The sequence below is a fragment of the Pongo abelii genome, chromosome 13, assembly GCF_028885655.2.
Source record: "Pongo abelii isolate AG06213 chromosome 13, NHGRI_mPonAbe1-v2.0_pri, whole genome shotgun sequence".
Lineage (NCBI taxonomy): Eukaryota > Metazoa > Chordata > Mammalia > Primates > Hominidae > Pongo > Pongo abelii.
In genome coordinates this window covers 30,721,630-30,745,559 of record NC_071998.2, presented here as the reverse complement: position 1 = coordinate 30,745,559, position 23,930 = coordinate 30,721,630, and the positions used below count along the sequence as shown (strand labels likewise).

Here is a 23,930-nt window from a genome sequence, read left to right as displayed (position 1 = left end):
GGTGCATAGGTAGTGGTGAGTTCCCTGATGTTCTCAAAATGCCCCTGGGGAAGGTAAATATCTAAATGTCCTTGTTTTAAAGTGAACCAACCTAGAGAAAATATCTTTCAAAGTCACTCTCCAGGAATGTTTTTACTTGATGAGTTTCTCACACCTTAAATTATCTTCTTGTGTATTTTCCATTAAATTTTATAACTGAGAGATAATTTTTATTGAGTCTGTCCTCCTTTTAAGACACCAGAATGTTTGTCTCAGCAGAGTTTCAAACTCATGACATTAACAGAAGACATAAAGAAAGGTCTTTTGATGACAAAATAATTAAAGTTATTTATTCATCAGTATGATTTCTTCACTGGGTTCCTTGATTTCTTCACCGGGTAACCGACTCATCCTTTACATGCATCTCATCATCTGAGCCTATGGAAATGTTATCCGTCATTATCTTAGATTCTGATGTTCTTGCGCCTGATCCTTTCATATCTGAAGAAGTGGTACCCAAAAATGTGCTGCTCTCTGCACTCTTGGAAAAGGATGTATCTGAAACACCTTCTGATGGATGAAAGTAAGACATCGTGGCCAGCTCTGGGTTGACGGAGTATTGACTCTCACAACTTTTATAACTGAAGAAGAAAAGAACATATATCAAGAATTGTTTTTAATTGTGTACATTTGTAACTCACCTTAGAAAAGCATTCAAAAATTAAAATATACGAATTTTGCCCAAAGTATTAGTTACTTAGTAACATTATATGAATGACATACAGTTTTTCTTTTCTTTTCTTTTCTTTTTTTTTTTTTTGAGACAGAGTCTCGCTCTATCTCCAGGCTGCAGTGCAGTGGCACAATCTTGGCTCACTGCAACCTCTGCCTCCTAGGGTCACGCAATTCTCCTGCCTCAGCCTCCCAAGTAGCTGGGACTACAGGCACGCGCCACCATGCCCAGCTAATTTTTGTATTTTTAGTAGAGACGGGGTTTCACCATGTTGGCCAGGATGGTCTTGATCTCTTGACCTCGTGATCCACCCACCTTGGCCTCCCAAAGTGCTGGGATTATAGGTGTGAGCCACTGTGCCCGGCCTAGTTTTTCTTTCATTGTAATTTGATTCTATTTAACACTTTGAAGCAAGTTTCAAATCTCTACTAGAATTTATAAACCAATTTACTAAAACAGTAGAAGTTGCCTTAATAAAAGTTTAATAAGAAACATGTACAATGAAATTGAACGAAGGGGAATAAATACGTAGGATCACAGTTTTAATGGACCACAGAAATACACCATTCATCAAAAACACCACAATGAAAGGAATGGAATTAATGATCATTATGAACATTAAGCAATTGTGTTAGGATTTTTGAAGGTAATCTGTTACACTGCCTGAAAAATGTTAAATAATTCCTTCAATCAGGCTTGAGTTGAATTTAATATTTTTATAAGAAAGAGTCCATGGACAGGTCTCACAGTGTAAAGGTGATAGACATTGGCTGTTTTTTCAAAGTCTCAAGGCTTGCTTGAATAAAAAACATTAGATGCTAAGCAGATATGCTATTTAGAACAAAATATATTTGTTCCAGGGCTATATAAAAAAGAGCATATCTAGATTCTCTTTATCCTTTCCAATTGACTAAGGTTATTTCTATCTCTGGATGACTACTGGAAAAAAGTTCAAGTAGGATATTCCCTTAAAGACAGTCCCGAGCTCCATCTGAATAGCGTAAATGGAATCAATTTGAATGCCGTATGGATGAATTCAGAGGTCACATATTCCTAAGAATCCACTAAAGAGAGGAGGGAGAGAATGCGATGTCACGCATTTGTTGTAAAGACTGCAGAGGTCTGCAGACTTACCTCAGATGCCTCAGTTTGTACAGTGTAGCACTACAGAATGCCAAGAGGACCACAAAGAGGAGGAGGGTCATCAACGAGATTCCCAGCGTTAATTTGATCTTCAGATCCTCTAGATCTGGCTGATTTTCTCCCTGTGTAGCATTCACATCAGACTCTGAAAAGAAAGAAAATGCAGTGGAAAATAGGGTGTTCAGTGTGTTTTCCTGAAGGAGTAAAGACTGCAAAGCAAATACAGAGAAGCAAGCCCTCCACCATCCAGAGTATTAACTGGCCCATCTCCCATCCCACAGGCAATGCAAAGGAGAAAGCTACTCTCTAAAGCCAAGCACTATTAACTTTCCTCTTTAATCTTCACAGCAACCCTGAAGGAGCTGTCCTTAGCTCCATTTTACAGTATCACAGAAGTTTCTGTATTTGCCCATAGCACATAGTAAGTGCAAAAGCTGGTTTCAAACCCAGGTTACCAGATGTCAAAATGCATATATAGCAGACTTTCTCTGATTTAATCTACCATGTCTGAAGAGATTATTATTCAAAACAATGGACTTACACACAAGGGACCAGTCTTTCAGGAGGTAAAGGTGCATGCTCTGGTGCTGCATCATACACTGATTTTTCTTTTAAGCTAAAAGGGTCGTATAGTGAATGCTTCCTCCATGAGGCTTAAGGGCTAGTTTTGCCATTTTATTACTGAAAAGACTAAACCTAGTGTACTTCACATTACAAAAATAAATAGAATCAATTTATTTAACTTTCTAAAACAAGTTAAATATAAGATTATGTCTGGATCCAGAGATATCAAGAATCTTTTTTTAACTAAATCTATTAATGAAATGATAGATTTACTGCCAAATTTTACATTTTCCTGAATATATATCTGACTTAATAAACATTTAATGATGACAATATGTTGTTATTTCTCCCCTTTTCCCCAGCCAACCCCCAGCATCTGCCAACTCAAAAGTTCCAAGGGTTTTCACTATTTTCTAGGTAATGATATTTAGCTGATAAGCAATGACAAGCTTCCGTGCCTATATTCTCTGATTTTAAAAAATTATAATTGTCAATGTGTGATCTTAGACTATGAAAATGTATACAGTTGTCAATGACTCTTTTAATGCTTCGAGGCCCGTTATTTTGGGAATAGTTACAAACTAATAACAGATAATAACAAATTATGTTAAAATGGGCTGTGCTCCTGAATTGCTTTTCTGTCTCCTGAAAGGGTTTTTAATAAAGATGTGTGCTCATAGCACATCTTCTTTATCTAGGTGATGGTCAGAACTAGAGAAGGGTTTGAAATTCGTAATCACTGGAAGTTACAGAAAAGCTAGTTACAAGCGTGGGCAGCTTTTCTCTCTACGCCTCAGTTTTCTCAACTGTAAAATGAAGATAATACCAACTTCATGGAGTTGCTGTGAAGACTAACATAATAATGTATCTACAACACCTAACATGTAGTATGTGCTCAATAAACAATAAAATCAATCAAGCTGAATTTAATCACTTAAATATTAAATAGGAGAAATGACAGAGTATTTATAAAATGAGCCAGCATTTGTCATTCCTGTTTATAACTTTTCTAAACAAAGAAGAATCACTCATTTTTCTTTTCTTTTCTTTTTTTGAGATGGAGTCTTGCTCTGTCACCCAGGCTAGAGTGCAGTGTGCAGTGGCACAATCTTAGCTCACTGCAACCTCTGCCTCCCGGGTTCAAGTGATTCTCTTGCCTCAGCCTCCTGACTAGCTGGGATTACAGGTACCCGCCACCATGTCTGGCTAATTTTTTGGTATTTTTAATAGAGACGGGGTTTCACCATGTTGGCCAGGCTTGTCTCGAACTCCTGACCTCAGGTGATCTGCCTGCCTCAGCCTCCCAAAGTGCTGGGGTTACAGTACCCAGCCAAATCACTCAATTTTCTTGAAGCACCACAAGGCAAATGGCCACACTTATCAATCCAGTGCACAAATGAGGGGACAGGTCTTAGATATATCATCATGCTATTTTTCAACCATTTATTTGTAGGACAGAGGTTTTTTTGGGGAAATTAATGGTTCTTTCATGAAATTTTCCATTCAAATCAGGAGTTTTACTCCTATTAGTATAATTAAGCCATTAAGGAAAACTCTATCCAGCAACAGGAGCTCACATTGATTGCTGGTGAGAATTCCAAAAATACTTTGGAAGATAGTTTGGTAGTTTCTTACAAAGATAACCACTCTCATCTTCCCACTTTGCCCTCCCAAAGTGCTAGGATTACAGGCAAGCCACCCACTGCACATGAACATACTCTTACCATATGATCCAGAAATCATATTCATAGGTATTTACCAAAATGAGTCGAAAACTTATGTACACACAAAACCCTGCATACAAGTGTTTACAATAGCTTTTTTCATAATTGCCAAAAATTAGAGGCAACCAAGATGTCATTCAGTAGAAGAATGAACTAGGGTACATTCATACAATGGAATATCAGTGATAAAAATAAATGAGCTCTCAAGCCACAAGAAAACATGGAGGAATCTTAAATGCATATTGCTGAGTGAAAGAAGCTAGTCTGAAAAGGTTACATACTGTATGACTCCAACTATATGACATTCTAGAAAAGGCAAAACTATAGAGATAGTAAAAAGATCAGTGGTTTTCAGGGGTTCAGGAGGAGAGAGGAACAAAGGGATGAACTGATGGGGCAGAGGAGATTCTAGGGCAGTGAAACTTTTGTATGATACTGGGATGGTAGACACGTGATATTATGCATTTGTCAAAACCCAAAGACCTGTATAATACAGAGTGAATCCTGATGTAAATTATGGACTTCAATTAATAATGAATCACTATTGCTTCTTAAATTGTAACAAATGTACCACATCATGCAAGACGGAGGGGAAACTGAGGAGGGTGAAATATGGAAATTCTGTACTTTCTGCCTAATTTTTCTTTAAACCCAAAACTGCTCTAAAAGTCTATTTTGAAAAAAGACTGCATTCTACATATTATTCACTCACCTCCTCCATTTGGTTTCAGGAATAAATGTTACAAAACAGGAAGGTGGTAATTGTCCTGTGGGAAGTATCACTAAAAAAGAATGCTTAGGAACTATAACTCTCCTAAACAGTGAATGTCCTCTCTGAGATGTTAGTCACCATGATACCGCGTTTCATACGCCAGACTTCACTAGGAAAAATATTATCATCATAAAGACACTAAGATGTGTAAGAGTATTTCTGTGTCTATTAGTTGAAGTACTTTTGTTCATTTGTTGAGACAGGGTCTCACTCTGTCGCCCAGACTGGAGTACAATGACATGCCACCGTGCCCCGCTAATTTTTGTATTTTTTGTAGAGAAAAGGTTTTTGTCATGTTGCCCAGGCCGGTCTCGAACTCCTGGACTCAAGCGATCCACCTGCCTCAGCCTCCCAAAGTGCTGGGATTATAAGCATTAGCCACTGCGCCCAGTCAATTGAAATATTTTGTTCTCACCTGGAATTGGGTGAAATAATTGATCTTTATCATCCATGACCACTTTTGTTCCATTTATAGCTGTTAAAACAAATTGGTGTTATGGTAAACAACATTCACTTACTAAAATTATTGCCTGTGTATGTATGTGTGTGTATAATATGTACAGTCTGTTCTCATTATTCATGGCAGTTTTGTTCTATAAACCCTTATAAACACTGTATTAGCAAATACTGAACTGTTGCTCCCAGGGTAAATACAGGTTTAGATTCCTGCAAGTCTGGTCACAGCATTTTCATCAACTGATAAATAAATAACCTTGTTTTATGTGTGTTTCTGTTTAAAGATACTTCACTTAATACATATTGTTGATTCATTAACACTGAACTCATAGAAAACAGCACTATAACACTTGCCTGAACGAAGCTTCTCTAACACATATTATCTCCATAAGGAACATCACAGCCTTCTTGCACTTAGGAACAATAACCAGCAATTTAACACTACATTTGGGCGCCATTTTAAACAGCAAAATCATCAACAAAAAAGCACAAAAAATGCAAAAAACATGGCACTAAGTGGGCTGCAAAAATGACACTTATTTACAGAACGAGAGCTGAATAGAGAAGGCAGAATATTGCCTTGTTCTACTTCAGCTGAGAATGTGTGTGTCAGACAATCAAAAATTTTCAAAGCTCTGCCAATGTCCATAAACGACTATGAAGGTGTTGCAACTACTGATTTTGGGGTGACAAAGAAATATTAATGAGTAGGTGATACAGAATGCAAACACAGAATATGCAAATAATGATCAACTGAATATGGTATATATTTCACATATACAATGCATATATTCTGTGTGATACATGAATTACCTTTATACATGTGTACATCCATATATGCACATGCATTTATACACACACGCATAGAAATACTATGTACATCATGCTATACATGCATGCTTATATATTTATGACACACTTTAATGCATGCATATATTTTGATATATACTTTGCATTTATACATGCATCTGTGTGCTTTTGCATGCACTGCTCCAAACACAAAGATGAATGATATTGAGCAAGAATCTTATTGAAAAATTTTAACCATAAATAAATTGAATAACACTTAACATTTGTAAGAGAATAAAACTTTTGTAAAGAGTGAGTAATCAGAAAATGTGTGACACTTTATCACCTTTCTAGGTTTGTTTTGAAGTTTGATATTACATGTGGCAACAAAATGTTGACTTATTGACTCAGTATTAGAGGTGTTTAGACTGATCTTAGCTCTAAGTAAGATTTTAGAAAACCAAAACGTTTCCCAAGCTACCTAGCTGTATGACTTTACCTTTAGCTAACATTGTCCAAAATGCAGGCACGTATGGGGTTGCTCCTGTTAAAACAAAACAAAACACAACAACAACAACAAGAAAACAACAGGATAACAAAATAATTTAGTTTGAGTAACATTCATTTGTTTGTTAGTCATTTAGCAGTTAAACTTTGAGCTCCTATAATGTGTCAGACCTTGTGGCTGGCACTAACTTATAGAAGTAAACAAGGCTCAGACATTACAGTCAAGGAACCCACCTTAATTTTGGCTGCAGACAAGAATCACTGCTGCTTATGTAGCAGATTAATGAAGGCGTTAATAGAAATGCACAGATGGTATGCACAGGGTTTAATTCAACTTGTTAACGCCAGAAACCATTTAAAAGGGAGATGATGTTCCAATATAAGCTTAGAGAACTAGCAATAGTTCACCAGGCAAACAAGTTGAGAGCGAGCTCATTCCAACTGTGAGCAAACGCACAATCATAAGCAGGCTCAGTAAGCTCTGGGATTTTCAGGTAAGTCTTGAGTGAAGGGTGTGGATGCGGAATGTAACCAGAGTTGAGAGTGGAAAATTTTCACAGTGGCCAGATTGTTTCGGAATTGAATGCTTGGTTAAGGAGTTAAAACTTGACCTCAAACTTAGTAGTAAGTTACTAAAGACGTTTAAGAAGGGGAATACCAGGATGATCAGGTTTTCATTTTAAAACACATCAAAAAAGATGTTTTTCAGTAGTGTTAAAAATGCACACTAATTCAGAATAATTACATTAGAAACATATTTGGATTGCATAAACTGGAGAAAATAGGGTTTCGTGTAACGACACGTAAGTATCCATTCTCTTCAATTAGGCCACTTATTCAAGACCTTAGAGGAGAGCCATCCTGGGTGGTTATGGCTCCACACATATTTTATAAGGAACAATATTCTTGACAGGGAAGTAAAACGGTAATTTTGATTTTGCAGCCTCCCACTCCCAACCTCAAATAATCATAGGAAACACTAATAATTGACCCTAACCAGAGATAAGTTTATTCCTCATGCAGGCAGAATATTTTCCATTATTAGCAAAATAAATTATATTTCAAATACATTCGACATATATTTATAAATATATACTAATTTGTAAGTATGTATTTAATATAGACACAAATGTAATACATTTTTATTAAAATAAAGTTCTATTTCTACAAAAGCTCATTTCCCATCCTTTGTCAGGTATACCTGAAGACTGCCTTTTAGACATTCACCATTTAAAAGATTTTAGTGACTTTAAAAGGTAGCAGTATAAATTCTTTAAGCATGCTATGACTTTATGTAATGCTCAGAGTAGTGAAACTTAAATTTTTAAGTCACATAATGATATTCTCCAGGTATGAATACAGTGTAGTAATTTAAATACTTTGAATATTTTTATGAGAGGGTTCGTTAGTAGTTGTTTCTTCTTCACTGGTGGATTTTTCATACGTAGTTGCATTGACAATTTTATCTAGGAAAAGGGAAAAAGAATTATCAGCATGTAAAAATACTGACAAAACATCTGAGATTAGATATTTTTTAAGCTAAAAATGGAACAAAGAAAAGGAGAGAGAAGAAATGGAAGAGAAAGACATTAACATTTTCCTGAAATAAATTAAAGGAGAAAGAAGAAGGTATTGAAGAATAAAGTTTTTGTGATCATGGGGTGTCTGAGGTGGGATTAATATGACTATAATTTGTGAAAGAGAGGCAAAGGAACATGCGGCCCCAGGCTTTCTTTGGAGGGAAAGAAGATCTCTTGGAGAAGATAATTGGCTCCAGATGGTTCCCTGCACAGGCGGTGAAATGATCCTCTTTGTCCAGAGCAGCTTGGCTGCTGTTCAGTGTAACGACGCAAGAAATGAGGCTGAGTATTAACTGTGCTTGTAAATTGGAAACAGACATTTGGATATAAAGATTTCGGACTACAAATCAAGGGTTTTCAGGTCTAATTTAGTATATACCTCAGTCTGTAATGGGTCCCTCTAGAGGTATGTCACTAAGGGAGTGTTTGGTAACAACTGTGACTGGAGGACCCTTTCTTCAAGTTGATGGCCATTTCAATTAACTGCTTAATACAGGAGTCAATAAAGTTCCATATGGAGTACAGGGCACCCACTATAGGAGGACTTCTACAGAGGGGCAGAAAAAATTGACACCAAGCCCACAAACCCATGACAAGTGTCTTGCTGACAAGGAAAGTTGGGAAAGGGAATCAGTTACTGGAGTTGATAGTGATTCAAGCAGAACTCGAAAAATGAGTAAGTCATCCTTAAATTCTGCTTTGCAACCCTTATCCTCTGGAGAAAAGCATCTAGATTGCCTCAGTTTATCCCCCTTGCCTTCAGAGTTTTAGGGACTATACTTAGGCAAGCAATCCTTAGTCAAAATTATCTGCAGATCTCCATCTTCCTGAGGGCTTGCTCCTCTAGAACGTCCCTACCATGCCAGCAGGTCTCCTCCTGTCAGAGCCCCATTTAAAATGGCAGGAATGTCTTATTCCAATCCCACTTTCCCTGACAATCCTCTGGGGGCCTGAATTGTGGAAATAAAAGTGAGGGTTTTGCAGTCTCTTCCTTGGGTCCTGCAGTCTATACTCAATAACTCATATCCTAAGGGAATTTGAGGTACCTGGTCCACTTAAGAGCTGCCTCTTCATGTCTTGTCCCAGTCAACTCAAGATGTTTGTTGTGGACAAGCAAGATTCCCATAAGCGATTTACTGAATTAATATACACCCTTGAAATGTTACTGTCTCATTTAAATCCCAAGGTTTGAAATTGCTCAAAATATTCCATTATTATCAAGTAGCTTTGTTAATAATTAGGCATTCCTGAGTCTCACATTTCTCACTATTGACATTGCCATAGCTAGAAACATTCTCTCTTCCCCATTTAAAGCTGAAGATAAAAATCAGAAAGGCATAAAAACGTGGGTTTAAGAAAGATGTAAATTTTCCTAGAATCCTAAATTTAGTTATTTTTTAATTTTTCTTTCCACATAAACCAAATGTATGAGGTTTAGAAATGCAAGAACCTCCCCAGCTTCTGAAATGATCAGTGTAATGGATATGGAGCCTCAAGTGTATTTGTGTGGGAGGAAGCGTGAGAAAAGCAGAGAGGATGGCCAAGAACTAAGCTGGATCCCAGTCACAGAATCTACTTTAGAGGGAAAATCTTAGTCTTATTTAGGAATGAAGACTTCTTTTCTCCCCAACAGTCTCTATTGCTGTTTTGAAATCCTGCTTTAATGGCTTTTACATGTGCAATGGTGCCTTTCACTACTTACAGTTTTTTAGAGCAAAATTCAGGTCAGTTGTGGCTCTCACAGATATTTCAGACTCAGTGCCATTTGGATTTTGTGTTGTGAACACATCTAAAAACAAAAGCAAAAGTCTTCAGCAACTAAGTCACTTTTTTTCCTTTACCTTTTTCTTCCTCTTTTTTCTTAAAACATGCACTAATTAAAAAAAAATAAAAGAAAAGTTATAGTCATTTTTTTCATCTACAAAATAAGAAAGTGGGGCAAGGGTCAAATCTAAAACTCATTGAAAAAAGCCAAACTAGTATCTTTATGCCAAATGACCCTTTCCAAGAAGCAATTATTGGGGAAATTCGTAGAAAAAAATATGTAAGCACATAACAGGTGCTGAAGTAGATTTGTAGATGTGCAACATTATCACTGTTTGTATTGACATTATCAAAAAACCAGGTAAGAAGCATTTACCTGCCCTTGAACCTTCTGTTAGACTATGGAATGAACACTTCGGCTTAAAAAGCATATCATTTGATAACAATTAAGGTCCCTCACATATACTCAAATTTATACATACATATAAAGAATGCTGCTCTTAAGACTCATCAGTGGAGTTGGTTACAATTCAAAACTAATGTACATATTCCCCCAACCAAAGGATCAAAGTGATTTGGATCAAGATGGCAGACTGGACATGCACATGTGTCTCCTCTCTCCAAAATTTCATAAGATGATGCAAAATTCTATACACACACGAATGTATGTGTATTTAATATTTACATATGTATTCATTTCTCTCTTTGTGAGAACAAAGAAATTCACCCCAGTGTGTATATGAGAAGAATGTACATGGGAAAAACTGCACATAGACTAAATGTTCTCTAACAGGATAACAGATAAATTATGGACAACACACATAAAAACGTTAATATTATATTTCATCATTTTTGAGCAATTCCTGAGACAGAGCTATGGAAAAACAAAACAAAGTCACAACCCAACACTCATGCCATGAGTTATGAAAGTATAAAAGTTGAAACACTGGTATTTTTCTAGGGACAGACAGTTTAAAAAAACAAGTATAACAATTGGCCTAATTTCATCTTAGAGTTTTGATTATATTAAATATAAATTTCACATCAGTAGGGACTTGGTGTTAGACACTTGGCTATCATCCTTGAAAAATATAATGTTTTATCTCTACTTTATGCCATATACAAAAATAATTGGATTTAAAGCTCAAGTTAAAAACAAAAACATAGGCTGGGCGCGGTGGCTCACGCCTGTAATCCCAGCACTTTGGGAGGCCAAGGTGGGCGGATCATGAGGTCAGGAGATCGAGACCATCCTGGCTAACACGGTGAAACCCCATCTCTACTAAAAATACAAACAATTAGCCGGGTGTGGTGGTGGGCGCCTGTAGTCCCAGCTACTCGGGAGGCTGAGGCAGGAGAATGGTGTGAACCTGGGAGGCGGAACTTGGAGTGAGCCAAGATCGCGCCACTACACTCCAGCCTGGGCGACAGCGCGAGACTACATCTCAAAAAAAAAAAAAACGAAAAAACCAAAAAAAAACATAAAATTACTTTTAAAATTCAAGAAAACAATATTTTGGACTGGATAAGGCCTGCTTAGGCAAGACACAAAATGCAGAGATTATAAAGAAATTAATAAACAGAATTGATATTATAAAACTTGAAATCTCCTCAGTTATTAAAGATACTTAAACAGGCTTGGCCAGGTGTAGTGGCTCGCACCTGTAATCCTAGCACTTTGGGAGGGTGAGATGGGTGGATCACTTGAGCCCAGGAGTTCGAGACCAGCCTGGGCAACATGATGAAACACCGTTTCTACAGAAAAATACAAAAATTAGCCTGGTGTGATGGCATGTGCCTACAGTTCCAGCTACTCGGAAGGCTGAGGTGGTAGGACTGCTTGAACCCTGGGAGGTCAAGGCTGCAGTGAGCCATGGTTGTGCCACTGCACTCCAGCCTGGGTGACAGAGCAAGACCCTGTCTCAAAAAATGAATACGATACAATAAAATAAAACAAGCCTTAAAGATAAGTAGCATCCTGGCAGAAAACATTTATTACTTTTACCATAAAAAGGATTAATATATTCTCCATAAAAAGAGCCCTTAAAAAGAAATGAAAATACAACCTAATGGAAAAATGGGCAAGGGTATGAAAAGGCAACTCACAGAAGTAGAAATAAAATACCCAACAAATACAGGGGAAAATGATGGAAATTTAAAAAGGACACTTAAGTGAAACCAGGATAATCAACTTTTGCATATACATTTCTATTCACTTTAAAGACTTACATTGTTTTATATCTTTATAATAATTGCCATTTTTCTCATTAGCAGGAGCATAATTGTGAGTATGATCTTCATTCTTTTCTTCCTGCTTATTAACATCTTCATTTAAAGGCATCACATTCGGCAATGCTAAAAAAAAGTATCACACACCATAGATCAGAAATATGTTGATTTCTGCTTTCTTTTTCTAACTGCATTTTTTTCACAAAGGATTAGAGGCAGAGATTTAAAATCTAAAACATACCATATCTCCAAAAATAAAGTTTATATCCTCCTGTAGAAAATTAACACATACCAATTTTTCATGATTATGGGTCATCCTTCTTACCCACTATTTTTATAAAAGTTTTAAATGCTCTCTCACCTTCAATAGTAGGCTTCAAAGTGCTACTTTGTAAGGAAAAAACTCCAGGTATAAAAATAAACAATATAAAATTCATTGGGAAATTTAAGTGATTTATCCAGTAATCTAGTGTGTCTACCCAGAGCCTCCTTTCTGTGGCCCAGCAGGTCCTGTGTCTAACTAGGACACTGTGACATCACTGTCAGATGGGCATCAGAATGCTGGTGGGGGTGGGGGTTCCCAACAGCTTTGTGACTCAGTCTGAAGACTGCTTTATCTCAGGTACTATAATGGTTTTTAGTTTTTTTTAAATAAACCATTACAAGATTTTCTTTGAAAATTAATAAATGTGTTTTCATAAAAGAATGTTAATTACTCGGTTCGGATTTTAAAGAACCATTTGTAGAGCACTCGATTCTGTGGCTAATCGGGGCGCCACTTGTAACCCACATGGACCTAGGGGACTGAACAAAGGGGGACGAATGCGGGAATAAAAGACAAAGACAAAAGAGTATATTTGGAAGAAGAGGTCAGGGGGCACCTTTCCTCTAGTGGACAAGGGCCCTGAGCTTTACACAGCTCTCCGTATTTATTAGGCAAGAGAGATAGTGAGAAGGAGGGTGGAAGAAGGGGTCAGCTGCTCAGTCCAGAGTAGGCTTGCAAGACTGCATTCTCTAGATGTCGCAGTAGATAACCTCGGGGCCAGGGAGTGATTGCCTCCAGCAAACCTTCTGTGGGCAGGAGCAGTCATGAGTTTGCCCACATCCTGCATTCATAATAAACAGTTTGCTGTTTGATCATATAGCCTCCAATGGAATGCTGAGTGGGTCATGTCCCACGAGCGTTCGGCTCCCTGCAACCATTAATATTGTTAATAGTAAAATGAGAACAGATCTTTTTGTTTCTCAAAGCATTGCAATATGATGTGTTGTTTTTGGATAAATGCAATAAAAATATCTTTTAAAAACTAGTCAGAGGCTGGACGCAGTGGCTCACACCTGTAATCCCAGCACTTTGGGAGGCTGAGGTGGGCAGATCACTTGAGGTCAGGAGTTCAAGATCACCCTGGGCAACATGGTGAAACCTCATCTCTACTAAAAATACAAAAGTTAGCCAGGCGTGGTGGCCCACGAGCTTGAACATGGGAGGCAGAGGTTGCAGTGAGCCTAGATCACACCACTGCACTCCAGCCTGGATGAAGAAGTGAGTCTCTGTCTCCAAAAAAAAAACAAAAACAAAAAACAAAACAACAAAAAAAAAACAACTCGTCAGAAAAACCAAGTTCTGATGCCAAATGCCCTACAAGTCTACAAGTTCTGGTTAATGGATTATCTTAACTATAATTCTTTAGAAAAGTTCTCTAAAACTGGTCATTTTTAGATTTTAAGATCTATATTATATAAATAATTAATAATAACATTATATATTAGTTATATAAATATATAATATATTTTATAAAATATATTTTATATATTATATAAAATATATATAATTATATAATATAATATATTATATAAAATATAGGTCTCATATGTGTTTATATTTCACATGGCTTTTGGGGTCCAAGTGGTTCTTGGTTACATTGATGAATTGTATAGTGGTGAAAGCTGAGATTTTAGTCTGCCCATCACCCAGTAGTGTATATTGAACCCAACATATAGTTTTTTATCCATCACCCACCTCCCTTCTTCCCCCCTTCTGAGTCTCCAATGTCCATTATACCACTCTGTATGCTTTTGTGTACCCATAGCTTAGCTCCCACTTATAAGTGAGAGCATGTGGTATTTGTTTTTCCATCCTTGAGTTATTTCACTTAAAAGAAAGGCCTCCAACTCCAACTAATTTGCTGCAAAAGCCATTATTTTTTCTTTTTTATGGCTGAATAGTATTCCATGGTGTATATATACCATATTTTCTTTCTCCACCCATCAGTTAATGGGCACTTAAGTTGGTTCCATATCTTTGCAATTGTGAATTGTGCTGGGATAAACATATGTGTGTAGGTGTCTTTTTGATATAATTACTTTTTTTCCTTTGGGTAGATACCCAGTAGTGGGATTGCAAAGGGTAGGTCTACTTTTAATTCTTTAAGAAATCTCCATACTGCTTTGTATACGTGTTGTACTAATTTTTATTCCCACCAACAGTGTATAAGCATTCCCTTTTCACCAATATCCATGGCAACATCTATTTTTTTTTTTAAATTTTTAGTAATGGCCATTCTGGCTGGGATAAGGTGGTATCTCATGTGGCTTTAATTTTCAGTTCCCTGATGATTAGTGATGTTGAGCATTTTTCATGGTTTTTGGCCATAAAACCTATTTTTTTCATAAAATATAAAATGTTTTTTGTTTAAAACATTTTTATCATGAAACTCATCTTTTTACTTTACATACAAGTGGAGAAAATAATCTAATATTTAATTAGTTAGAAGAAGACTTAGGTATAGGCAATATTATCCATGTATTAGTTATACAATAACTCAAGTAATAAGAAATAAAGACAAATCAAATAGGCAGCATTTCTCTTCCTGATAGGATCACCTAACTTCCCCACTCTCAATTGTAATTATTGTTGATGACAGCTTCTCAACATTAGAGAATATCCATAGTCAAAATGACATAATACATCAAGAAAAAAAAAGCATGACTTTAAAAAGACTTGATAATCTTTTTAGGGTAATGAATGCTCACAAATTAAGTCCAACTTGTGACTCCCTACTGAACACACCTGGTGAACTGGAGATAGATTTACCAGGAGTCTAATTGCATAGGAGGAGGAAGGAAATTGGGAAGATTTATCCTCAGGGAACAGATGGTCAGGCAAGCAAAGCTTAGCATCAAAGCTTTAGTCAGCCAAAGGGAAGTGGTCCTGTGTAGAGCTGTTTTTCTTCCTTAGCTTATTCTCAAATGAAAACTGAGAAGCGAAAAAAAGAGATGTGAGTAAAGAGCTGGCAGGCCTTGGGAGCCCTTTACTTTGTTATCTCTCTAACAGGGTGACACATAGAAAAGGAGAGAGACTTGAAGCAAGCATGCTCCATGTTGCTGCAAACCACCTCAGAGCTTTGAATGACATAGCTCAGCCCTGGTGAAACTCGGAAGAAGTTGTTCCAGGAGGAAGATGGCATCAATGGAATTACCCCTGTCCCTGGTAATATAGGGGAAGTCAGTGCCAGCTGGAGAAACATGTTTACTACTGTGTGCCCCAAAGCTGGCACACTGTGTGGCCCATAACAGGTGCTTGATAAATGATGGAATAAAACACTTTATTTAGTTCAGGAAGCACTTAAGTGCCAAAAAGTCAACTTAGCATTTTCTAATGACATGAATGGAATTTTCTTTATCATATAGCTTCTCTGCTGAGTCCTCCTATATTCCTAGGATTGTTAGTTTTTAATGTGACTAATGCTCTTCCTAGGTAATTGAATTGGTAGAGTACAGGTATTGTAGGCTTTATTAAAAAAGCATTAGATTTAATGAAACTAAGTTTGTTTAAAAATTGACTTTAGACCAGGTGTGGTGGTTTGTCCCTATAATCTCAGCACTTTGGGAGGTCAAGGCAGGGGGATCACTTGAGCCCAGGAGTTTGAGACTAACCTGGGTAACATAGCGAGACCTATTGCTCCAAAAAAAAAATTGATGTTAACCTTTCTTTGTCCTATGATCAGTATTCTTTTTAGAACATATTATCAGAGGTGTTATGGGTTGAATTGTATGCCCCCAAATTTCACATGTTGAAGTGTTAATTCCCAGAACCTCAAAATGTGACCACGTTTGAAGATAGAGTTGTTGCAGATATAATTAGTTAAGAAGAGCTCATACTGGAGTAGGATGAAACCCCAATACAACATGACTGGTGTTTTTATGAAAAGGAGGAGAATTGGACACTGAGACACACAGAAAAAATGCTATGTGGAGATGAAGGGGGAGATCAGGGAGATACAGCAGAAGCCAAGGAACATCAAAGATTGCCAGCAAGCCACCGGAAGCTAGGAAGAAGGCATGGAACAGATTCTCCCTCATGCCAGGAGGAGCCAATCCTGCCAATATATTAACCTAGGACTTGCAACCTTGAGAACTGTGACACTATAAATTTGTTGTTTAAGCCACTCAGTTTGTGGTACTCAGTTTCTGGTTACAGCAGCCCTAGCAAATGTATAGAATAGACAAATCCTTTGGGTTGTTGGGAAGAGATTATGCAAACTAAAATTGAATGTGTCCTGTCTGGAGTTTATAATTTTGGGCTGTACTGTAGCCCTTCCACAAATGTAGATGTTCTATAACACAATCTAGTATAAATTTTTCTTTAAAATAATCAAGTGTATTTTAGTGGTGATTTGCTTTTATAGATTAGTGTAGATACCTCTTGGTAGAAGAATTACAAGTGTGAGAGGGGTAAAATTGAGGTCTTCAATATCGATTGAAATGACTTTTACTTAATCAGCAATTTGATGTCCCAGAAGGCATGTTTGGAGGTGATGCCACATGGCTGCCTGTACCTCACAGCAGAAATGGTATGGGTTTTCCAAGGGTCTGTAACCATGAACCGGAAAGGTCTGTAACTGCGAATGAGAATGACACCCACTGGGTTACATTACAAAGTGGGATGTAGGGAATTCTGTAGATATTGGGAGAAAAAAATATACAGCGTAAACCCAAACCCCATTCTGATTCTCTCACCATCTTAGGGCCATCTTAACTATCTATGAATGGTAGCATAGGGATTTTTGTATGTTTTCAAAATTGTATACTGTTGGATCATTTTTAAAATATGAATAAATCCCAAAACGGACCAAGTAAAAAAAAAACTAGTAATCAACTGTATATTATTTTCTCTACATAACGTCATATTTTAAGTCTTTAAAGAAGCCCCTGAAAGGCATCTCTTGCTAATACCAAGAATGTCATTAAATATACTTTGTACTCTGTGACTTTATTTCCTGAATGACTTCGTGTTTATTGACCACATCTGGATTACAAGCCCTTTCCCATTTCTGTGTCTTTTCTCTCAACAGGACTAAGCCTAGAGTAGGAGGCCATGTATTTGTATATTAGCTCCATCACTTCTTATCTGTATGATCATGGGCAAATCATCTCTTCTCTGAACCTGAACTTTTGCTCATCTGAGAAATGGGGAAATTAAGTTTCACAGCCAGTACTATTTAAGACTCATTTATTGGGTTTAACTTGTTTACTTTACAGATTTATATATATAATTTTTCCTCATGTCTAAAAGAATTAGATGTGGTGAGGTTTTCATATACCCATATTTTTTCAAGAGGCAGAGTACACCAGTATCCTATTGGGTAGGTCATATAAGGAGTATAGGGAATGAAGCTGAAGACATACACATACTAAGAAACAAGAAATTTTTTTTTTTTTACACAAAGTCTCACTCTGTCGCCCAGGCTGGTGTACAGTGGTGTGATCTCGGCTCACTGCAACCTCTGCCTCCAGGGTTCAAGCAATTCTTGTGCCTCAGCCTCCCGAGTAGCTAGGATTATAGGCGCCCACCACCATGCCCAGCTAATTTTTGTATTTTTAGTAGAGACGGGGTTTCACCGTATTGGCCAGGCTGGTCTCAAATTCCTGACCTCAGGTGATCCGCCTGCCTTGGCCTCCCAAAGTGCTGGGATCACAGGTGTGAGCCACCTCATCCATAAATAACACAATTTTATATAATGGCCTAAAACATATTTTTAAAGAATATTAAGAATGTTAATTGAGTCATCCCAGTCTTCGAGAGAATTCATTAAATGGAGATAAATTCCACAAGTTATAAATTAGTTGTCACAGTCCATTAATATAAGCCCAAAAACTGTGCTTAAAAAATTAATTTGAATATTATTTTCCTTAAATCTGAGTAGTAAGTTTACATAGTACATAAAAGAAAATAAATGATTAGCTACATCATTCAGAAGAATTGCCCTGCTGAGCCCCACCTGAATTCATGACCCACAAAAGCATGAGATATGTTAAAGTGGGTATTGCTTTAAGTCACCAAGTTTCAGCATACTTCGCAATGCAGCAATAAATAGCTGGAACACTTTGGAAACTTAATTCAAACAAATCACCTTCTGCCACATCCTTCCATCCTGGCAGCTCTCTACTCTGGATACACCTGACATCCTTGTTCTTCAATCCCTTAGATATCTCACATTTCCTGACCTCTTCACTCACTCTCCATCCAGCAGCCTCCATCTCTCTTTACTTTTTTAACATCCAACTCAGATTCGATGAGTATTATTCTAATTAAGAACTCATTACGGCCGGGCGCGGTGGCTCACGCCTGTAATCCCAGCACTTAGAGAGGCCGAGGCGGGCGGATCATAAGTCTGGAGATAGAGACCATCCTGGCTAACACAGTGAAATCCCGTCTCTACTAAAAATACAAAAAAAAAAAAAAAAAAAAAAAATAGCCGGGCGTGGCGTGGTGGCGGGCTTCTCCAGTCCCAACTACTTGGGAGGCTGAGGCAGGAGAATGGCGTGAACTCGGGAGGCGAAGCTTGCAGTGAGCCGAGATCGCGCCACTGCACTCCAGCCTGGGAGACAGAGCGAGACTCCGTCTCAAAACAAAACAAAACAAAAACTCATTATGTAGTTCTACGGACGGAGCAGCTAATTGTTGCTCTAGAGATATTTAGACAGAAACACAGACTATGGCTTGCACACAAACAATCTCTATTGCTGCCTGTCTTCCTCCTGAGACCACCTATTGGAGAGAAAAGGAAGGATCCTGAGCCAAAGAAGAGACTTTAACGGTTCCAGTTTCTCCGTATTCTAAGCAGGCTGGGCAAGAAGAGAGAGAAGTGGGTGTGGAGAAGCCTCACGGCCTGAAGAAAAGAGAATCATTTCTCCTCTCTTGGGAGAGTTGCAGGAGTTATCATCAAGTCACCTAGGGGGCAGCGGCAACAGCACAGGCTGGGTGTGTGTCTCTGCCTGCCCTCCCTCTTCTGGGGCTGGCTGACTCATTGCGGGGTCAGGCGACAGGGGTTGGGATGCAGGATCACACTGAGAATGACCAGGCATTTAAGGGCTGGACTGCACAAGCAAATCAAGTGCTTCCAGGCACTCAGAATGCCCCAGGGAGAAAACAACAACAACGGCAACAAACAACAAAAATAGCTCCCTGTTCCTTAAACAGCAAATACCTATTTCAAACAACTGTATTACAACCAAATAACGTCAGCCACTGTTCTAAGACACAGAAGCTTTAGGGGAACCTAAAGGACTTTTATTTTAGTTTTACTTTTTCTACTCTTTAGGTGTTAAAATGTTTTCTTCTATGGGATAAGTGTGGTAATAGACAGTTGCATCTATAAATCACTCTTCGTTAATTTTAAACTTTCTAGCCCACAGAATTAAAAAATCTAGAAGCCCATGAGAGAAAGGACTGTTGGTCATTTTCTTTTTTCTATTCGTTTTTTGAAACAGAGTCTCACTCTGTCACCCAGGCTAAAGTGCAGCGGCGTGATCTTGGCTCACTGCAACCTCTGCCTCCCAGGTTCAAGCAATTTTCCTGCCTTAGCCTCCCCAGTAGCTGGGATTACAGGCGCCCACCACCATGCACGGCTAATTTTTGTATTTTTACAACAGGGTTTCACCATGTTAGCCAGGCTGGCCTTGAACTCCTAACCTCAGGTGATCCGCCTGCCTCGGCCTCCCAAAGTGCTGGGATAACAGGCGTGAATCACCGTGCCTGGCCCTGTTGGTCATTTTTCATAACCTATGAAAGCCTGACTTGGTCTCTCTGGAGGGAGGAGTTTAGGTTATTCAGGTGGGGATGCGCTGCCATTGAAGGATTCCGAGGAAGTATGGGGAAGGAAAAGCGTCATCACCAGGTCTTGGATTTAGAAAGGGCAGTCTGGTTTCAGTTTGTGAAAACTAGAAGGTGAGAGAAGGAGCCTAGAGATTTGTAGAGTAATGGGCAGGAGGTAAAGGAGATGCCATGAAAATAAATGCAGAGATGGTGAAGATGCAGAAAGGGAGACTGGCTTTGGTGCTAATTTTCTAAAAATAATTTCGACAAATCTTTCTTCTCAAATGCTGGGGCTAATCAGCTATTTTGTCTTTCCAGAATCTCATTAAAAGAGGGAGTCTGCCTTTCAGGACAATCTTTCTATGAAAGGTAGAGACAAAAAAAAAAAGGGGGTGCAATTTATTTTATACTTTTTATAATAAAAGGCTTTTTCTTCTTCTCTCAGCCAGACTAGTCTGTTTTGGCAAGCTTTCCATTGGCAATTGTTGCTTTCTCCAGTCTGTATTCACTGATTGGCTGCATTTGAACTCTTGTAATTATCAGGTATCTTCTTTGTGTGAATAGATCCCTGCGTCTGGCCCTAATGCAAATCACTTCTCTGTAATTACCAGACATGATTGGTATAAGAATGGATGCTGGAGATTTGCACATAAATGGGCAAAATTATTCTTTTCCAAAAGCTTCTAAACCTAGAGATGAGATCAAGTACAGACATAGTATGCCTCTACTCTACCTGGCTCTGTGCCCTTTTCTGGCTCTTCCCTCATGTGCATAAACATAAGCTTCCTCTCACAACTTTCCCGTCTCCCAGGCTGGAAGATAAAGTACCGTAGGTGACTTTTCTTAATCCCTTGCTTCTTACTCCACAGCTAATCAGATGGCTTCCCTTCTTTGAGACATGCTTATATCCACCGCTTCCTTTTCATTACTACTTCTACTAGAGTTAGGTCATTATCTTCTCAGGACATGAAGAGTATACTGTTCTCCTTTCTAGGCCATGTGGTGAAGTTGAGAAGCATGCATTCTAAAGAAAAATAAAATGTAGCTTGACTACAAACACCATTACTTTCTAGTTATACGTGACCATGGCATGATATTTTAACTTCTCTGATCTTCAGTTTTCTCATCTGTAAAATATGAAATAACAACTAGCTGTTTAAAAGTCTGTTTACCCCTGGAAAAATACCTGTGATTCTTCCTTGAGTGATGAAGCTTAATTTAAGAGGACATTTTTATGCGTTGATAATTGAAGTGATGCTGTTAAGTGTATATTGGCAGGTGTCTTAGATTGGACTCCTCTAGAAGCTGATTCCAAAACTAGGATTTGAGAACCAGTGATTGATTAAGGAAGTGTTCCTATAGGAAGCAAGTAAGGCAGTAGAAGAAGAAGGACAGGGAAAGAGGACACCAAGCAGGAGAGCAGTCTTAGGCAAGGTCTCACAAAGGGGAAATTTAACCTGATCTTTCAAGAAAATTTTGGAGGGAAAGTCATTCCTCGGAATCGCCCCAGCCCAAAGTAAGGGAGCTGAGTCTGTCATCCCATGTTGATATCAGACAGTGGTTAAGGGCTACCCAGGGGAGTCAAATTTCCAGGTTCCTCTGGGTCTTTCTGTGTGCTATGGGAATCTGAGGGCAGTTCTCCAAAAAAGAGTTCTATGTGCTAGCTTTGGAAGTTAAACAGACTGATGACAGGCGTACCTAAAAATGATAAAGACAGGTTTGGGGAGATGTGGGAAGATGCTGACATTATCTGCTACAGCCCACCCCTTGTGTTGCTCAGATTCATCAGATCCGCTTGTATCCTGTCACGGATTCTTCAAGATGAATGATGGTTGTAACAACTTCTGGGGAAAAACTTCTAAGAGGAGGGTTATGGGAGAACTACAATTCTCATTGCTGTGGCAGTCCAGAGGCCACAATGAGCATTTATCATCTGTGTCCCCTACAATTGGTTCTAGAAGGAAGCTTCTGATGGTTTAGTCTGCTCACCTGGGGTCTTGGTTTCTATGACTTAGGCTGCAGTTGTTGTAATTGCTCATTTATAGTTAACATGGAGTTCTGACCAGAATCCTCTCTGCCCCTCTTATGTAGCAGCAACCCTAGCTCCTCAGGATGGTTGGGGTCAATTATCTCTGCCAGTATGGTAACTCTTTTTACGTGTTGGTCTATTAGCATGAAGAGCCCTAAATGACCAGGCAGCATCAACAGCTTTAGGGTTAGTGGGATTCTTCCCGTGTTCTGATGGAAATGTCTCCTCCCTGAGAACCAGGGCTTCCACACTCAAAAAACATAAAGTTGTGGAACATAGTTTTTCTGAGCATCTAGTAACCATCCCAGCAGTATATTAAGGCATTAAATCTTATGCCCTGAGAATATGCCCCCACAAATCTACTCTCTTATCCAGCCTCATATTCTATCTCCCTTGGTTAAGTACCAGTTCAAGATATATTCCCAAGCATGGCCTCCTATTTTTATTGCTCTTTCTTAGCCAAATGGATCATTCCTTCCATATCAGGACCAGTACTTTCCTAATCAGGCCATGCTGAGACTTGACCTGAGTTATTAATCTAGTAGCCAAGGGAGGAGATGGCAGCAAATCTAAAGAAATCAAGTATCATCTCGCAGGGCATAAAGCCACCTCAGCTGAGACCTCTGCATAGTCTTCAGGGAAGGGAGAAGGTGCTATCTTTTGGTAAAGGGGCAGTGGATACTTCTACAAGGGGGCAGTTGAACACATCCACCTAGTTATACTTATTCCACATTTCATGATCCACTTCTTCCTTATCAGGGCCTTGATTTTGGTATAAGAGACTTGCCAAGGCTATAGATTCAGCCTTCTCTGAAGTTTTGCTGACAATCTAGTCCTGGATCTATTCCCTAACTATAGGAGATGCAGGTCCCTCTATATGCTGCCATGAAGCTTTTGACCTTCAGGTTGGGACTTAAATTGATAACTGGCTGAGCGGAACCTGTCATTTTCCTCTTAATGCATGAAGAACACTCAGCAACTACCAACTGATCCCTGGGTCTTCATACTCACCTTCTCCCCTAAGTCTCTCACAAGCACCAGTGCATCCCTTCTGCCTGCAACTTTTCCAGTTCACCAAGTGAAGTCCTAGCAATGGTAATGTCACAGTGTCCTGGGGGTTATCTCCATAACTCTGAGGCTTGTGTGCATCATCTCCCAGAGGTCCCTCATAAGACTGTGTTCCTGATGTCCACAGCAGGGGATGCTCCTTCCACTGTCACTTCCCCCTTTGCCTCTTGGTGCTTTGGGGGATCATCTCCCAGGAGTAACGTCAGTGGATAAAGTCAGTGCCCTGTCTAGATCCCTTTCTACCACTTTGGGGCATCTCCCTGTCTCTTCCAGTCTGACCCATTGTGAAGGCTGAAGCAACTCCATCTTGGAAGCTAATCTGCCACGTTGGCTTCTGATTGACCAACATTCTGGAAAGGCCTCTAAAATTTCCAGTTTATCTATTGTTCTTTGTGTAAGAGCAAGTACTTACCATAAATCCTTCCCTTAGGTCAAATAACTTTGATGTTATCATACTTCAATTGTCCTACAAATCTGTGCTGAACCAATTTTCTC

General features: G+C 38.6%; 2 protein-coding genes and 1 long non-coding RNA gene across 3 annotated transcripts in view; 1 reads left to right on the top strand and 2 right to left on the bottom strand.

Moving 5' to 3' along the window:
• Window positions 1–301: 301 nt before the first annotated feature.
• Window positions 302–12,787, bottom strand: EQTN (equatorin). Its single transcript, XM_002819727.3, has 8 exons — window positions 12,602–12,787; window positions 12,241–12,366; window positions 9,950–10,036; window positions 8,047–8,133; window positions 6,660–6,704; window positions 5,331–5,390; window positions 1,847–2,000; window positions 302–620 (listed from the first exon to the last, which is right to left on the bottom strand). Exons 1-8 carry the CDS (start codon window positions 12,675–12,677, stop codon window positions 371–373), a joined length of 885 nt encoding a protein of 294 aa, XP_002819773.3. The 5' UTR covers window positions 12,678–12,787; the 3' UTR covers window positions 302–370.
• The window catches only part of MOB3B (MOB kinase activator 3B), a 234,430-nt gene continuing 222,777 nt past the window's right edge, over window positions 12,278–23,930 (bottom strand). Inside the window, exon 4 of the mRNA XM_054519786.1 lies at window positions 12,278–12,366. Within this exon, the coding sequence (XP_054375761.1) occupies window positions 12,352–12,366 (15 nt within the window). The 3' untranslated portion in view covers window positions 12,278–12,351. The remainder of the gene's footprint in view (window positions 12,367–23,930) is intronic.
• On the top strand, window positions 12,809–17,049 carry LOC129047815 (uncharacterized). Its single transcript, XR_008509579.1, has 3 exons — window positions 12,809–12,862; window positions 15,575–15,730; window positions 16,333–17,049. It is a non-coding gene; the product is annotated as an uncharacterized LOC129047815 (long non-coding RNA).

Excerpts from the sequence above, each read along its gene's own strand:
- EQTN (XM_002819727.3), bottom strand. The coding sequence starts at position 12,677 with ATGAATTTTATATTGTTTATTTTTATACCTGGAGTTTTTTCCTTACAA. Across the intron at positions 12,367-12,601 it reads TTTGAAGCCTACTATTGAAG|CATTGCCGAATGTGATGCCT; the intron begins GTGAGAGAGCAT and ends ACTTTTTTTTAG. Across the intron at positions 2,001-5,330 it reads ATTATTTCACCCAATTCCAG|AGTCTGATGTGAATGCTACA; the intron begins GTGAGAACAAAA and ends CTTTCTTTTCAG.